Consider the following 18018-nt stretch of genomic DNA (forward strand, 5'->3'; position numbering starts at 1 on the left):
CTTTTAGGACTCATTATTGGTATTCAAAGTAATCTATAATGTATTACAAGAAGAGAGCTAGTGATCATGTCATCACTTTTTATGAAAAACTTTCAGTGGTACCTTTTTAGCAGAAAAGACAGGTAAGTTTTCTTGATATGCTATCTTTTGCTTAGCTGGTGATTCAGATTTCGAAAGTTTTATCTCTGATTTGCATTTGAGAGTTGGGACATGTTCAGTTACAGGCTTTGCAAATTTGTGGTTCTACATAAAGAATTGTAAAAGAACATTTAAAAAACCTGTCCTTTTCCCTTTTTGCTCATCCTGCCCAAAGTAATATATATTTTTTTCTGGTCCAAGCAGATCGATAGGTCTACAATGTCCACCTGAGCGACAGGGCTAAAAATTTAGATTGTTTATTCGGATGCCAGTGTATTGAAGTAAGTGTAGCTAACAATGCATCTTTAATCCAAATGGTTTGGCATAATTTGAGAAACACTTATAAAAGTAAAAGAATAATTCCCATTGTACTTTACTGTGGATGCAGAATACCTGTGCTATGAATCGGGAGCTAACAGTAAAGAGAATAACTATAATATAAACTAGATTATAAGATCCACCCAGCAATTTGAAAAATGTGTTTCATTTTTTAATGAAAAATATATACAAATAGCAAAATTCTTCAGATTTACATGATTTTTTCCCTATGTGCATTCTGATAGTCTCTAGATAATTGAATCCAACTTCAAAAGGACTTAAGCCAATGACCTCAAAACGAGGTTCCCAGGGGGCACCTGGGTGGCTCAGTGCTTAAGCCTCTGCCTTCAGCTCAGGTCATGATCTCAGGGTCCTGGGATCGAGTCCCACATCGGGCTCTCTGCTCTGCGGAGAGCCGGCTTCCTCTCCTCTCTCTCTCTCTCTCTGCCTGCCTCTCTGCCCACTTGTGATTTCTCTCTGTCAAATAAATAAAATCTTTAAAAAAATAAAAAACCGAGGTTCCCAGAACAGTACACAATGACGAAACCTGAAGCAATAAAGCGCCGATGAACTGAAATGTAAATACTCATCCTATTAGGACATGACTGAATTTTCACTTACTTAATTTGGTTTTGGAGTTCTATTGGCTGTCTTCAGACACCTCCCTTTCACATCTTAAATTGTGTCTCAAGGGTGTTAGGGGAGAATTCAACAGTCTGAGGCATCCCAATAAAGTTTAGCACATAGTTAATGTGATGTTACAGAGCACTTTCTGAATAGAGGGGTTACATATACCGACTCCCCCCGGGGCTCAGAAGCCACTTGTCCCGCAAGACGCACGTAACCACGCTCACTGTCTTCCCAACCTGCCGTCTGTGGAGAGCCTTCTCCAGCCGCTGGGGAAGGAGGCTGCGCGGAAGGCAGGAGTCGCGCGCGCGACCGCTCGCGGGCGGGGGCGGGGAACGGGGAGGGGCGGTGCCGGCGAGCGCGGGCGGGGTGTGCGCGCCGCCGCCGCCGCGTCACCAGCGTGCGGCACGTGCCCGTGTTTACGTCCCTCGTGGAGCAGCCTACGTAAGCAGCCAAATGGCAACATTGTGGCGATACTGAGGCTCAGAGTTTAGGAGACGCGTCTGTCCGTCAGGCCGGCTCCGGGCGGTCGGGAAGAGGAGAAGGAGGAGGGGCGGGGAGATAGGCCTGGGAGCGCGGCGGAGACTTACACATCGCCGGCTCCTACCGCCTACCGGCCTGCCCGGCCCCGCGGGACCCGCTCCTCACCTTCAGAGAGCCGCAGACGCAGCACCGCGGCCTCGCGCTGGGGGCGGCCGGGACGGGCGCGAGGCGCTGCCGCAGCACCGGACTTGTAAACAGATCCAGCCGCACGTGACCATGTGAACTACCTGCTCCGGGGACGCGTATTGTCTTTCCTGCGAGCCGCGCCACAAAGGAGCGCGGCGGGTTCAAGTGAGGAGGGCCCGGCGAGCAAGCGGGGAGAGCCGGCTGGCGCGCTAAGATGGCCGAAGGCGCCCAGCGAGGGTGAGCGGGGGGCGCGGTGCAGCCAGCCGGTGAGTCTTCGAGCGGGCAGGGCCAGCGGCGCCTCCCCCGCGGCCTGGCACCGGAGCCACCATGTCGTTCGCGCTGGAGGAGACGCTCGAGTCGGACTGGGTGGCCGTGAGGCCCCATGTGTTCGACGAGCGCGAGAAGCACAAGTTCGTCTTCATTGTGGCCTGGAACGAGATTGAGGGCAAGTTTGCCATAACCTGCCACAACCGGACGGCCCAGAGGCAGAGGAGCGGCTCCCGGGAGCAGGCAGGGGCACGAGGAGGTGCTGAGCCCGGAGCACCCGCGTCCGACGGGACCCGCGCGCCAGGCAGCCCAGCGGGCAAGGGCCGGCCCGAGGCCATGGTCTCTGCGACTCTGGGTAGAAGTCCGGGGCCCCGGAGGAGCGCGGCCTGGGCGGAGGGCGGCTCTCCGCGGAGCGCGCGCAGCCTTCGTGGGGACCCGCTGCTGCGGTGTCCCGCGGGCAAAGGGGCGGAGAGCCCCCTCAGGAGCCCAGTGCGGGCCAAGACCAGCCCGGTCCGAAGGGGATCTGAAGGCAAAGATGTGGCGGGGGCCGCTGCAGCAGCGGCCCCGCCGGCGCCCAGGGAGGCCCCGTTGTCCTCCGTGCGAGTAGTGAGCGCTTGCGGGGCGGTCTCCGAGGAGATAGAGGTGCTGGAAATGGTGAGGGAGGACGAGGTGGCCCCGGCGGCCCTGGCGCTGTCGGACGCGGAGCAGCCGCCTTCCACCGTCGAGCTGGAGTCCCCGGCTGAGGAGTGTAGCTGGGCCGGGCTCTTCTCCTTCCAGGATCTGCGTGCTGTGCACCAGCAGCTGTGTTCTGTGAACTCGCAGCTGGAGCAGTGCCTGCCCGTATTCCCCGAGGAGCCCTCTGGCATGTGGACCGTGTTGTTCGGGGGCGCCCCAGAGATGACCGAGCAGGAGATCGACACTCTGTGTTACCAGCTCCAGGTCTACCTGGGCCATGGCCTGGACACCTGCGGCTGGAAGATCCTCTCCCAGGTACTTTTCACTGAGACCGATGATCCCGAGGAGTATTACGAAAGCCTTAGCGAGCTGCGGCAGAAGGGCTATGAAGAAGTGCTTCAGCGGGCCAGGAAGCGCATCCAGGAGGTAAGAACCTACTCTGGGCTGCAGTCATTGGTTTTAGTTACTCACTGCCGGAGGCTGGAGCCTCTGTCTGGGCTGTGACCATGACCATATGGGAGACTTTTTCTTCTGGACCGGAGAAGAGGAAGAAGATGGGTTCCTTACCAATCAACTCCTTGATTCCTTTCAGTAGTGGGAAAACCCTGGCTTTTCTTAATTGGCCCTCTGAAGGAACTTTGATTGTCTTTAGACTTCTTTATAGCATTTATCAAATAGGCTGTATATAATAAGTGGTGTGTTTTCTACTCAGTGCTGCAGGTAATAAAGCCACTAAGAAAAGAGGCGACCCATAAATATACACTGAGCATTCCTATCTCTTTTGCCTCTCTTTCCACCGATAACTGCTCAGATATCAATCTTACTTTTCTGATGTCCTGTTCATTTATTCAAAATAGTTTGTCTTAGGGAATAAAGTTTTTTTTTTTTTTTAAGTCTCCGTTTGTAGTTTGGCAACTTAGGCAAATTTTAAATTCGTTTTCCTTCAAATGAGTGGCCTATCCAAATGAAAAAGCACCATGCGAATGTATTTTTAAGGGCTTATGAGTAGTCTCGAGTCTTTATAGCTGGCTGATGTTTAACTCTTGTTTTAGGGAGGAAAAAGTCTTGAACAGGAATGTTTATTATACTTTCGTACTTGTAAAAGTAGTACAAAGCTTTTTCAAACCATCTTACACCTAAAATTACAGGAAATAATATATAAGGACTGCATGGGTGTATATAAGGAGGTCTGTGATTTGTAGGATAAACATAATTTGCGGTCATGCCTGCCGTAGTGTTTCTGCTCAAAGAACAGTAGGGAAAAAAGTATTTTAAAATGTACTTTAGTTTTTGGGTCACCTGGCTGGCTCAGTCAATAAACCATGCAGCTCTTGATCTTAGGGTTGTGAATTTGAGTCCTATGTTGGGTGTGGAAATTACTTAAAAATGAATATTAAAAAAAAAAGATACACTTTAGTTTCCCTAATGGGCACTAACAGATACTTCCTGAAAGCTATTATTTTTAGTATTAGTACCGATTGAGGTTAGAGGTGGCGTCGGGAAATGCCCCTTTTTATGATGTTTATATTCCTGACATTGTGTTGTCATCTGTTAACCTTGCCTGTGTTTATAAAAGCCTCGAATCCTGCTATTAAGGCTAGGAAGCTGGTACCTCGTGGTTTATCCATGGAATCCTATGTATTTTTCATTGCTAGATTTGTTTTTCTTGCTTAATTCACAGTGCTTTCATACAACTTCCTGAATCCAGATTTTCACTCCTTCCTGTTAGTTTACTTTGTCCTAAGCATCACCCACCTGTAATGTGATCCCTAGAATTCTGGGGATGTTTTTATTCCCTTCTTCTTTTTTTTTTAATAAGATTTTTTATTTATTTGAGAGAGAGAAAGTGAGCATGTGTGTGCATGATTGGGGGGGTGGGAGAGGGAGAAGCAGACTCCCCATTGAGCAGGGAACCCCACTTGCCAACTTGATCTTAGAATCCTGGGATCATGACCTGAACGGAAGGCAGACACGCAACTAATGAGCCACCCAGGTGCCCCTGTTTCCCTCTTTATCATCTACATCTGGAATCTGTGTTCTACCATAATTCTTTTTGGAAGGAAGTGGTAAATTTTAAATGGTCACATATATTCTCTTTAAAGTTTTGTTAATATTGACTTGATTAATATTGTATTTCTTTTAAACTACGTGGACAATATCAATATTTCTTTCTCATAATTTTTTGTTGAACTTGATTGTTTTTTAAGTTTTCTGTTTATTAGCAAGAGAGCGTGTGCATGAGCTGGTGGGCGGCAGGCCCTGTGGGCAGAGACAGAAGCAGACTCTGCTGAGCAGGGAGCCTGAAGAGGCTCAATCCTAGAACCCTGAGCCAAAGTCAGATGCTTAACTGACTGAGCCACCCAGGCAACCCCTAAACTTTATATCTCTAAATGATGTAGACTTTTTTAGTTTTAATTTTATTGATTTTTGAAAGAGTAATTTTGTCTGGTTTCATTCAAATAGGGTCAAAAATGAGAGCTGCCAAAAAATAGATACAGTTTTCTGGAACTTTTCCATGGGGGTGGAGGGTTACATTTTTTAAAAAATATCTTTTCTTGGGCCCCTGGGTGGCTCAGTGGGTTAAAGCCTCTGCCTTCAGCTCAGGTCATGATCCCAGGGTCCTGGGATGGAGCCCCACATCAGGCTCTCTGCTCAGCAGGGAGCCTGCTTCCTCCTCTCTCTCTGCCTGCCTCTCTGCCTGCTTGTGATCTCTGTCAAATAAATAAATAAAATCTTTAAAAAAATAAAAATAAAAATAAAAATATTTTTTCTTAATGTTATGTTGACCATGGTGTTGCGTTCTCTTTAAGAAACAGAATTTAAAGTTTTATAGAGTATTTTGTGTTCTGGAAGACAAGTCAAAAGAAGTTTATTATGAATTCATTTGACATTATATAAATTTTTGGTGCTTCGATTAGTAGATTTGAACAGTATTTGAAAAGTAATTATCAAGACAAGAAATGGATTCAGTTTAGTGCTCACCCTGGTATCTACTGGAAGTTTATATTGAAAGAAATGAAGCTCAGTAGGGAGAAAGGGTAGTGGGTTTAATTAGCGACTTCTGTTATGGGCATGATAATAGGAGTGTAAGAGCATGGCAGCCATGTTTTTTTGTTTTTTCTTAGCTGCTTAAAATGTTTTACTATTTTAATAGTTTGCAGTAACTTTTTTAGGTAGACTATTTGTAGAAATGCGTAATTTTTGTGCTATTGATTTTATTAAATTTAGTATAATGGTTTTTTTGTTCCCAATTCTGCAGTTGACTTGTGGAAGTGGTTATAAAGGTGTTCAAGCCAGGTATATCTGGTAAATCAAACACATTCTTAGGTATATATTACTTAGAAAACTTAAACTTTTGGTTGTGTTTTTCCTTCTTTATTTTCTCTGGATCTATTTTCTGCTTTTTTTTTTCCCCTCCAGTATCCCTTTTCCTATCTATTTAAAGGCTTTCGCCTAAAGACCACACCTGTTTTTGTTAAAAATGGTCCGTAAATTGTGTAAAGGAGGTGATTTTTTGTTTTGTTTTAGTAGAACAGACTGTACAACTAGATTGTAAACTTCTCAAGGTCACTGGCCTTGAGCGGTATCTTGGAATTCTCTCTGCCATCCCTACCTAGTTCAGGGCCACACATCTTGAGCATTCTTAATATTTGTGGAGCAAGGACACCAGAGGTGTTTTTGTTGTTGTTGCTTTTTAGTATTACAAGAATTCAGAGGATTTAGAAGAAATTTAAAAATGTGGGTAAATAAAATTTTATTATAAATTGCTTAATGTAAATTCCACATAAGGGACCATGCTATTTAGAAACTGAGAGTTAGGGGTGCCTGGGTGGCTCAGTGGGTTAAAGCCTCTGTCTTCGGCTCAGGTCATGATTCCAGGGTCCTGGAATCAAGCCCCGAAACGGGCTCTCTGCTCAGCATGGAGCCTGCTTCCTTCCTCTGTCTCTGCCTGCCTCTTTGCCTACTTGTGATCTCTGTCTGTCAAATAAATAAGTAAAAATCTTAAAAAAAAAAAAAAAAAAAAAGAAACTGAGAGTTAAACCTTATGAAACTGCAAATAACTTTCTAAATAAGGGGTCTTTATCTGAGGCTGGTGAATTCCCTATAAGTTGAGGGGAACTATAGATGGACTTTAATGGGGTGCCATAAAGTAGCATACTAAGTTTTATATGCATAGACATTTGCATTTTTGTAGAGAGGCTTTTATCAAATTCTTTAAGGTGTTCTTCAGAAAGAGCTTTAAAACCATAGTTGTAAATCATTTGCTTTTTAAGCTTTGGGCGTATCTCTATTGGAGTTTAAGTTTTAGAAGATACTTACAATTTAATATGGGATTATAAGAAGTACTTCTATATCAGTTCTGTGAAATATTGAAGAATAAAATACTAAGTTCTTTACTACACGTTTTAATGATTCACAGATTTGGTCAGTTGACTAGGAATTATAGCTTGTGAGAAGGTATAATTTATGTAATACTAATAAGAAATTTTTACTTAGTTTTAAAGATTTATTTATTTATTTTGAGAGGAGGAGGAGGGAGGGGCAGAAGGAGAGAATCTTGCAGCAGACTTCCTGCTGAGCAAGGAGCCTGACATGGGAATGGATCCTACAATCCATGAGATCGTTACCTGAGCTGAAAACAGGAGTCAGATGCTTAACTGACTGAGCCACCCAGGTGCCCCACTAATGAGAAATTTTTAGATAACATAGGAATTGTAAGGTTCTGTGCTACTTAGGGCCTTAATCTTAAATGAAGTTAGTAATTTATTAAATGGTAGGTTTGTTTTAGACTTTTACGAGGGTTTGCTGTAAGGAGTGCTATTTGTATAGCACCCTATTTGAATGAATCAGGTGCCACCAAGGCCGCTGGGGATGGTTTTGAGCAGTAGTCTTAGTTGTTGGTTAGAGCTGGGGATCATATTGTAGTGTATATGCATGGGTGACCTGTACCGTGGCTTACTTACCTCTGATGACCTCGATTTTGTAAATAGTGGTTTCCTTATAAGGACAACTATTGTTGAAATAGTTGTGGTCTTTTAGATAGTGAACCTTAACTATGATGGTAGGCTTGGTTAAGATCTAAAATAGTCTTCTCTTTGGAGAAGAGATTATGTTTATACAGTTGCTCAGCTAACTTCTTCCCAGTTGATTTTAACTTATTGCTAGTAAAGCAAACAAACAAAAAAGTACTGAGAGCAGTATGTGTTTTTGTTAGTAACTATGTAAGGGATGCTGCAGAGAGAGCCTACCTAATGTTTGGAGTCAGAAAGACCTGGCTTCCAAATAGAACTCAACACTTCCGTGACCTACTTAGTTAACCTTCTTAAAACAGGGAAATGGAGAAGATACTTAAAAGATATCTAAGATTTAAGTAAGATATTATGAAAAAGTGCTTAACAAAGTGGCATGTATAAAGGAGGCTTCCAGGAAGTGTTCTCTTCTTTCCTGTAATGAGGATTCTCCAGAGTTTTTTCACCTCAGCATTTCTTTAAGGGAATGTAACTAATATTTATTGGCACTACTTAGGTATTGGTGTTTCATGTTTACTATCTCCTTTCATCCTCCCCACTCTCTTTTCAGGTAAATCGTGTTTTATACCTGTTTTACTGAAGCAGAAGTTGAAACTTAAAGATGTTGGATTTGGCCAACCTTAAATAGCTAAGTTGTGACCAAACTGAGATTCAAGTGTAGATTGGTTTGAATCCAAACATGTGCATTTTCTGCCATGCCTTGTTTCTTTGAAGACAATAGAAGGGATGTCAGTCTCTACTCCTGAGAATGGGAGAGTGGCTATATTTAAAACTCCTAGTCAGTTCAATAATGACTTTTAAATTGAGATAACTGATTTTTTAAATTTCAAATGAACTATGATAGGCATGCTGTGGGGCAGAGTCTCATGTTGTGTTACAGAAGAAAGGGGTTGCCTAGGGGTGCAAGGATGGGTTTATGTTAGACAAGAGTGCCCAATTGCTGTTTTCCTTTGTAACTTAAAATGACTCAGATGTAAATAACTAACATAAGGGACAGGGAGCTCTAGAAAGAATGCTTACCATCTCTCCAACCAATTATGATTTTTGTAATTTTTCTGAAAAACTAGGATTAGTTATAAAACTCTGGAGCCACACTGATATCCCAACTATATGTATTAGAGAACTCATAGTCTTTTTAGAGCCTGAGGATGCTGGCCTTTCACTGGGACAGTGTGCCTTTACCCATGATTAGGTATAAATAGTAGAAGTAGACTCAGGAAGGATTTAATGTAGTTGCAGCTGAGAGCGCTGTATGGCTGTATTTTCCCATAAAAACAGGGCACACACAGTTAAGGAATAATGAAGCTAAGTGAATTTTATAGGATTCTTGAAAGTTATGAAAGACTTGAAAGGTAGAGGCCGTGAAAACAATGATTCAGATACTAACTTTTTCTTCATTTCTGTGCCCAAATAAACTTGGCCATTTTTCACATCACTGAAAAGAGAGAAGTATAGAAAAAAGATGAATATATCCTTTTAGGTTAGTGTATCTATAAATGCAGAGGCATGGAGGCTGGTGGGAGGAGAGCAGCAGCCTTCATGGTAACTGATTGATGTGATGCTTTCTCTGCTTGCTGTTTAACATTACATGATGCCCCATCCACCAGGTATTTCACAGTCTTGAAATCAGGCATGTTTCTTCCTTGCTAAAACCAGGCCAGCTTGGACAAACACTTAACTAATGTGAGTTCAGGGTGTGGGGGTGGGACTACTGACCAATGTAGTACAGGGAAGAAGGGGAGAAGGTGAGTGGGCGGTTTGGTTTGTTAAGCATAACAATTGTTATGTTTGAATTAGCAATCTTCACTCCCCAAATCTTCACATGTAACTTTAATCAGTCTCTCACTGTTCTCCATTGCTGCTTTATTTGACCTTTCATTGACTGTGGAATATTGCTGGAAGTGAGAATTGAAAGCAAAAGTTGGCCTTCCATTGATGGTTAAATGCCTGTGTGCTTACTTTTTTGTAATGGGAAGTTTCCTATGACTCTTTTCACTCGTTAATAGGCCAGATCTGTTCCCTTTTAATCTGCCCAATTCCCTCAGTTGTTGATGGGAAAAAATTTAAGTTGCAAGGCTGAGAGAATGTAATGAAGACTAATAGTTCTTGGTGCTATTTGTTTTTTGATAGTGGTGAAGTTCCTTTGGACTTTCAAGCTTTTTGTAGTGGACTGTTAATACTAAGTAGCCTTAACAGAGAGTAAGTTATTAAAGCTCCAGAAAGGCAGAGAAGGATTCATTCAGCAAAAAGCTGGAAGATTTCATGAGTTTTCTTCAATGTGGAAAAATGCCCTTTTATGCTTTTCCTTGGATTTTATTTTTTTTGTCTTTATTTTTTTAAAGATTATATTTATTTTAAGAAAGAGAGAGCACATAAGGGAGGGGTAAGGGAAGAGGAAGAGAATCCCAAGCAGACTCCCTGCTGAGCACCAAGCTGGCTTTGGGGCTCCATCCCTTGACCCCAGACCAGAACCCGAGCCAAAATCAAGTCTGACACCCAACTGACTGAGCCACTCAGGTGCCCCTATGCTTGCTCCTGAATTTAAATTTTATATGGTTATAATTGCATATGATAGATACTTTTTGTACTCTAGTAAAGATTTTGTGGTATAGGCTGTGAAATAAAAATAGGCCTGATGGGCTAGAGGAGAATGGTTTTAAGGATAAGTATATGACATTCACTTAATGATGTGTGGTTTTATTTATTTTTTTTTTTTTTTAAGATTTTTATTTATTTATTTGACAGACAGATCTCAAGTAGGCAGAGAGGCAGGCAGAGAGAGAGAGAGAGAGGAGGAAGCAGGCTCCACGCTGAGCAGAGAGCCCGATGTGGGGCTCGATCCCAGGACCCTGGGATCATGACCCGAGCAGAAGGCAGAGGCTTTAATCCACTGAGCCACTCAGGCGCCCCTGTGTGGTTTTATTTTTAACGTTAGCATTTGAGGGTGATGGCTAGGGGCTTAGTTGCTTTAACAAATATTAGTACATTCAGGTAACATAAGCATAGGGAGACTACAGTGATAAAAATGGTGTTTTTCTTTACAAGAGGTTTTAAATACAGTTGGTTATCAAATTGGCCTGCTGCTAGGAATTAGTTGAGGCAGGGTTTTTGTTCGTTTGTTGAGGCATGGTATTTTTAAGAAGCTCTAACTACACTATGGTAAGTGCATAGGGGAAAGAAAATTTATTGAATGTGGCTCAGTAAAATCTCTTTTTGTGCTAATTCTGATACTAGTAGCTTGACCTTAAAGACTGTCACTTAAGGTCCTTGGTCTCTGTGTCCCAGGTAAGACCAAGGTTAGAAGTTAAGGATCCCCAGGGTGGTTAACAGGTATAGTATGGCAAGTGTTGGAACTTGAGCCACTTGTTTTATGTGCTTGTATCCAGGTTTAGGGTCTCCTTGCTATAAACTGACTGTTCAGACTGTTCAAGTCACAGCACTTCTAATTTTGCTAGAGTTTTTTTTTTAAGGCTTTAAAAAAGCCCTAAATTCATTTTTGACTGCACAGGGCACTAGAAGAGGGCAGAAGTGTTTCTTCCTGTTCTTATATTTGTTTTCTTGGCCTCACTTTGTTCATTACTTGTTCTCAAGGTGTTCCCCATTTCCCCCAAAGTTTCTTTACATTTCCCTGTGGTTTCTAGTATTAAAACTGCTTTTCCATTTGAAAACTTGAAGTTACATTTACAAAGCAAATATTTAGCTACCAAAATTATTTCTCTTTTTTTTTAAGATTTTATTTATTTGACAGAGAGCACCAGTAGGCAGAGCAGCAGAAAGAGAGTACAGGCAAGCAGAGAGAGAGGGAGAAGCAGGCTCTCTGCTGAGCTGGGAGCATACCGTGGGGGCTCGATCCCAGGACCCTGGGATCATGACCTGAGCCAAAGTCAGATACCTAACTGACTGAGCCACCCAGGCACCCCTAAAATTATTTCTTTAAAACTTCTTCATCTTCACCTTCCTGTCTAGGTGAGTCTATCTCCTCTTCGCTGACACCAATGGGGCCATGTTGAGAGGGACCTGTGTGTAGTGAAATATGTGAGGCTTTAAATTTTCAGTCATCGAAATAACCTTTATTGAATGCTTCCTGTGGCTCAAGCACTGTGCTGAGGTCTAAATTACCTCAGTTAGCATGTAGATAGGAGTTAAGAGGTAGTGTTTTGACTTTTGAGTCTTGGCTCCTCTACCTGATAGCTTTGTGAACATGGGTCTACCTAATTGTCTTATTTCCTTAGCTACTGCTTCTGTAAAGTGAGAGAACACTGCTACCTTTAAAAATAGGTTTTATATCAGTACTTAGAACAGTGCTGTGTATCCAGCAAACACTTGGTAAATGTGAACTCTTAATGTTAATCTGCATATCAAACTAAGAGGTAGGAATTTTACAGTAGAGGATATAGGTTCAAAGAGATCAGATAAATTTGTGAAGATAACATATGTGGCGTGTAAGCAAACTGGATTCAAATCCAAGTCCAATTCTACCCTGCTTTCTTAATTATTGGACCATAGACAGGGAGAGAAGCTAACTGATAAACATTGGCAAACTGAAATACTTGGTCAGTTTCTCATAACCAGACAAAAACATTAACAGTGTCTGGCTGCTGATTGTTTTTGGAAAACCTTGATTATGTCAGTAATACTGCAATAATGTTGTCTGTAATTAGAGAACATGGTAATCCTAAAGGAGGCTAATTTAAATTTGTGCATATATGATACATGAGGCTCTAATGTGAGACAGAATGCATGTCTGTCTGTCTTTTTTTCTTTTTTTTTTCTTTTGATAGAGAATAAAAGGTGGAGCAGCAGGCAGAGGGAGAGGGAGAAACAGGCTCCCCCATGCAGGGCTTGATCCTATATCAGGACCTAAACTGAAGGCAGACACTTAACCAACTGAGCCAACTGCGCCCCTCTCTTTTTTTTTTTTTTTTTAAGATTTTATTTATTTGAGAGAGAGTGAGTGAGAGAAAGAGAAAGAATAGGGGGAGAGGCAGTGGATCAGGGAGAAGCAGAATGCCTGCTGAGCAGAGAGCCTGACATGGGGCTTGATCCCAGGAACCTGAGATCATGACCTGAGCCTAAGGCAGATGCTTAACCAGTTGAGCCACCCCGGTGTCCCAATGCATATAATTCTTAAAAGAATCATTTATAGGGGTACCTGGGTGGCTCAATGGGTTAAGCATCCCACTCTTGATTTTTGTCTTGGGTCATGATCTCAGGGTGAGATCCAGCCCCATCTTGGACTCCACACTGGATGTGGAGCCTGCTTGAGATTCTCTCCGTCCCTGTCCCCTGCGCCTCCCCACATCCCTCCTCGTACTTGCTCTTTCTCTTAAAAAAATTCATTTATAAAAATAATTTTTCTAAACCACAGGAAGAACAACTGATAGCTTAAATATTCTCTTGTAAAATCTATATAAGTTCAGGGTTTAGACATTATGATAATTTTCCCTAAGTTTTCACATGTGTATTTTATTTTCTCCTCCCCCCCCCTTTTTTTAAGATTTTATTCATTTATTTGACAGAGCACCAGCAGGCAGAGGGAGGGGAGAAGCAGGCTCCCCGCTAAGCAGAGAGCCAGACGTGGGGCTCAATCCCAGGTTCCTGGGATCATGACCTGAGCCAAAGCAGACGCTTAACCAGCTGAGCCACCCAGGCACCCCCAAAATATTTTCCAATGCTTTCCCCGCCCCCCATGGGAGAGCTCTAGAATTTGGTATAGTCTAAACTGAGACCTGAAATCTTACCTCCATCCTTCACTATTCACTCCCATTTAAATAATTCATCCATGACACCAAATAGTAACTATTACACTCCCTTTCCCCTTAATAGTACTAAATACGTATCTCATTGGCTAGATTTTTCTGGTTAGACAGGGGAGGAGGGCAGTTAAGTGTGTTACCTTCTCTTTATTTTTTGTTGGAAATCCTGCCCCCTTTTTTTTCTTCTATAGTAGATGATGTGAATTTGGGTGTTGGGGTTCCTAAATGAAAATGAAAAAGTTAGGACAAGCTGGGTTAATGAAATGAAGGATTAAGAGGGAAAGGGGATGAGAGGTGCCTGGTTGGCTTGGTCATGGAGCATGTAACTCTTGATCTTGGGGTTATGAGTTTGAGCCCCACATTGGGTGTAGAGATTACTTAAAAATAATGAAATTTTAAAAAAAAGAGAGTGAGAATTAAGCAGTATTTAAACTTGAAAAATTAGTGGGAATGGATAACCTTATTTTTTTTTTTTTTTAAAGATTTTATTTATTTATTTGACAGAGAGAGATCACAAGTAGACAGAGAGGCAGGCAGAGAGAGAGAGAGAGAGAGGGGGAAGCAGGCTCCCTGCCGAGCAGGGAGCCCAATGCGGGACTCGATCCCAGGACCCTGAGATCATGACCCGAGCCGAAGGCAGCGGCTTAACCCACTGAGCCACCCAGGCGCCCCAACCTTATTTTTTTTTTATTAACATATAATGTATTATTAGCCCCAGGCGTACAGGTCTGTGAATCGCCAGGTTTACACACTTCACAGCACTCACCATAGCACATACCTTCCCCAATGTCCATAACCCCACCACCCTCTCCCTACCCCCTCTCCCCAACAATCCTCAGTTTGTTTTGTGAGATTAAGAGTCTTTATGGTTGTCTCCCTCCCGATCCCATCTTGTTTCATTTATTCTTTTCCTACCCCCAAACCCCCCACGTTGTATCTCCCCTTCCTCATATCAGGGAGATCATATGATAGTTGTCTTTCTCTGATTAACTTATTTTGCTAAGCATAATACACTCTAGTTCCATCCACATTGTCACAAATGGCAAGATTTCATTTCTTTTGATGGCTGCATAGTATTCCATTGTATATATATATACCACATCTTCTTTTGGATAACCTTATTTAAGTAAAAGTAAATTATGTGCCAGCCCACAATGAAGACTGTGTAGGTGTTTGCTTTTGTAAATCATGTGTTAAAAAGTCTCTGGCTCCTTGGAGGGCCATGGAGTTGGCTTTTGAGAAGGTTTTATTTTACAGATTGAGCTTTGGAAAGAATTCCAAAATTAAGTAACAATTTCATTCTCTTTTCATCTTGTCTGACTGCATGACTCCCCACTTAATTTTTTTCAGTTTACCCTCTTCCCATGAAATATTTCATCGTACTTTGTCTTCCTACACTCAACAGATTGGCATGTTTCCTGTAAGGGAAAAATAGACTGGTTGTGAATAGGGACATAAAGGACAGTGTTTAGGAGCCTGAGTTAGGCTGTTGAGGATTCATACTTTCTTCCTTTCGTCCTCTACGTAACTTTAGGCAAGTTACTGGCATAATAGTTACGCCTATATCATACAGGAAGAGTAACAGAGAATGTGTATAGAGAGTCTAGCAGAATACCTGGTACTAGAAGCCCTCAGTAAATACCAGCTATTATGATATTCTTGAGTTTTTCCTGAAGCAAACGGATACTGACTGCTGGATTCCTCCTAGATCCAAATTTGTTTCTACTGCAGACCAGGTTGGTTTTAAGGGAGGCTGATGCCATACAGGTAAAAGATTTCCAAACCAAAACAATGTCAAAACAGCAATAAAAGTGTGTTTGGGGCACCTGGGTGGCTCAGTTGGTTAAGCGACTGCCTTCGGCTCAGGTCATGATCCTGGAGTTCCGGGATCGAGTCCCGCATCGGGCTCCCAGCTCCACGGGGAGTCTGCTTCTCTCTCTGACCTTCTCCTCGCTCATGCTCTCTCTCACTGTCTCTCTCTCTCTCTCAAATAAATAAATAAAATGTTTTAAAAAAAAAAAAAGTGTGTTTGTTAAGCCTCTTAATGGTCTGCAGTAGAAACTCCTCTAATCCGAGGCACCTGGGTCGCTCAGTGGGTTAAAGCCTCTGCTTTCCGCTCAGGTCCTGATCTCAAGCATCGGGCTCTCTGCTCGGTGGGGAGCCTGCTTCCCCCCCCCCCCTCTCTGTCTGCCTCTCTGCCTACTTGTGATCTCTGTCTGTCAAATAAATAAATAAAATCTTAAAAAAAAAACAAAAAACTCCTAATCCATGGTTCCCAAGCCCCCTTGTTGCTGTTTCATGTGAGTAGTATTATTTTGGCTGACTTCACAGGACAGGATGGTTCTTTTTAAAGACAGTTTTTTCTATAGCTCTTCCATTTTTTTCTGTAGCTCTTCTTCCCTTATGTTTGTAAGCATCCCAGACAACCCTGATCACAGTACATTTGTGGCTATTCCTGCTGAAGTAATTATTTAAGAAAATTGTAAGGATTAACCTCTGAAAGTCCTCACAGCCTTTCAGGCTCCTCATTAGTCACTTATTCAGCATATTTTTGTGCCAGGTGCTACTGCTAGGCATACTGTAGAAAATGAAACAGCCCCTTTCCTTATGGTTCACTAGAAATTCTGTTTATTCTAATTGAACTGTCTTTATTTTATGTTAGTTATTAGTTATTAGTTAGTTATAGATTTTATTTATTTGACAGAGCACAAGCAGGGGGAAGGGCAGAAAGAGAGAGAGAAGCAAACTCTCCACTGAGCAAGGAGCCCGATGAACGTCCTGGGATCACAACCTGAGCCGAAGGTGATGCTTAACCACATGAGCCACCCAGGCGCCCCGAATTGTCTGTATTTTTTAAGTGCAGACATTTCTGATGAGTATTTTAATAGCTTGTTCTTATAAAATATTGTCATATTTTTCATTACACTTGTACAAATTTACCTCTATTTTGGGTAGTCATTTTATAGTGGGTTGTGTGGTTAGAAGTCCAACCACCACTTAAAATAATGTCTTCATGGGAAAAAAGGTGCCTTTAAGGTACAATAGGTTTATTAATAAAGAACCACCTAGTTGACTTTTCTCTCCACCTTTACTTATTTAGTATATTTTTCAAAGGATCCAGAATTATTTCTTACAAGGATGATCTCAGTATTTTTGTATATTGATTTTTTTTTTTTCCTTAAGTAGGCCCTGTACCCAGCATGGAGCCCAACATGGGGCTCGAACTCGTGAACCTGAGAACTCGTGAACACCTGAGCTGAGATCAAGAGTTGGGTGCTCAACCACCTGATCCACCCAGGTGCCCCCTGATTTTTAAAAATAGTTATTTTTTTAAAGGATTTTATCCATCCATTTGAGACACAGGAAGAGCGTATGAGCAAGGGGGAGGGTCAGAGTGAGAGGGAGAAGCAGGCTTCCTGCTTGATCCCAGGACCCAAGATCATGTCCTGAGCCAAAGGAGTTGTTTAACTGAGGCACCCAGGCACCCCTGCAAATGGTTTTTTTCTGGAGATACTGCTAAACCTCTTTTCTAGCTTAATGACTTGAAAAGTACAGCAGGGTGGCTATACCGCAATACTGTTAGAAACAAGTAGCCATTTTGATAAGGGCAGTGGAATAAATTGGTAAAGGGAGGATTACAGCAAATCACTGTTGTGTCACAGATCAGGGTTTTTGGAGATACAGAGTTTGAGTATTCATAAATCATTGATTTTTGTCAGCTTCTCATGTACTGTGTGAATAATTTGTTTTTAAAACTTATTTTGATGTCTGTGCATGTTTGGGTGTGTGCGCCTGGGTCCTAAGCTATTAAGTGGCGTTTTACTCTCTTTCTGCCCTGTGGTCATCTCTCATCCTAGAGTTCTAAGTCCAGCATTTCCAACTTTCACTTGCATCTGGATGCTCTGCCGAATTTCTCTTCATTGCATTTATCCAGAGTGTATCCTCCCACCTGCCATCCCTGACTTGGTGTGTGGATCTCTATGAAGCAGTGCCTTTAATCTGAGTCTTTGCTATTTCCCTGAAAATGCCTCACTTCCCTCAGTTCCCAAAACTGTTATTCATTTCTTCCCAATCTGGTGTTTGTTGGTCTTAAGAAGCTATTGATTATGACACATGTTTGATTTTAAGACAGGTTTTGTTCAGTGTGGAAAAAGAAACACTGTTATATGTACACGTTGATTTGTAAATGCATACTGATTCAGAAATATTAAATATTGATTTTAGAACTAAAGAACTAAACACATACAGAGAACAAACTGTACTCTTCCATTGCTTACCGTTGTCCTATAGACAGAGCCCAAATTCCTGGCATTCAGAGCCATCCATATTTTGGTTAGCCTGCCAGTCTTAACTCTTTCTTCTCTATACGAACCTTTCATTATTCTAGCCAAGGTCTTTTACCCATTATTTGCTGAATTCACAGTACCCGTGTTCCACTATACAGTAGACCGCCCTCTAATGTCTTCCTTTTTTTCTCTAACTACCCTTCTTTCCAGGGCCAGATTAAGTCATTTCTGACCACTGTCAGAGTAATTTCT

General features: G+C 42.3%; 1 protein-coding gene across 1 annotated transcript in view; it reads left to right on the forward strand.

Annotated features, from left to right (window-relative positions):
* The first annotated feature begins 1733 nt into the window (after positions 1-1733).
* The window catches only part of LOC111148362 (junction mediating and regulatory protein, p53 cofactor), a 111338-nt gene continuing 95053 nt past the window's right edge, over positions 1734-18018 (forward strand). Inside the window, exon 1 of the mRNA XM_022504860.1 lies at positions 1734-3120. Coding sequence (XP_022360568.1) covers positions 2080-3120 — 1041 coding nt within the window. The 5' untranslated portion in view covers positions 1734-2079. The remainder of the gene's footprint in view (positions 3121-18018) is intronic.

The sequence above is a fragment of the Enhydra lutris genome, unplaced genomic scaffold, assembly GCF_002288905.1.
Source record: "Enhydra lutris kenyoni isolate GAN:26980312 unplaced genomic scaffold, ASM228890v2 scaffoldscaffold19, whole genome shotgun sequence".
NCBI lineage: Eukaryota > Metazoa > Chordata > Mammalia > Carnivora > Mustelidae > Enhydra > Enhydra lutris.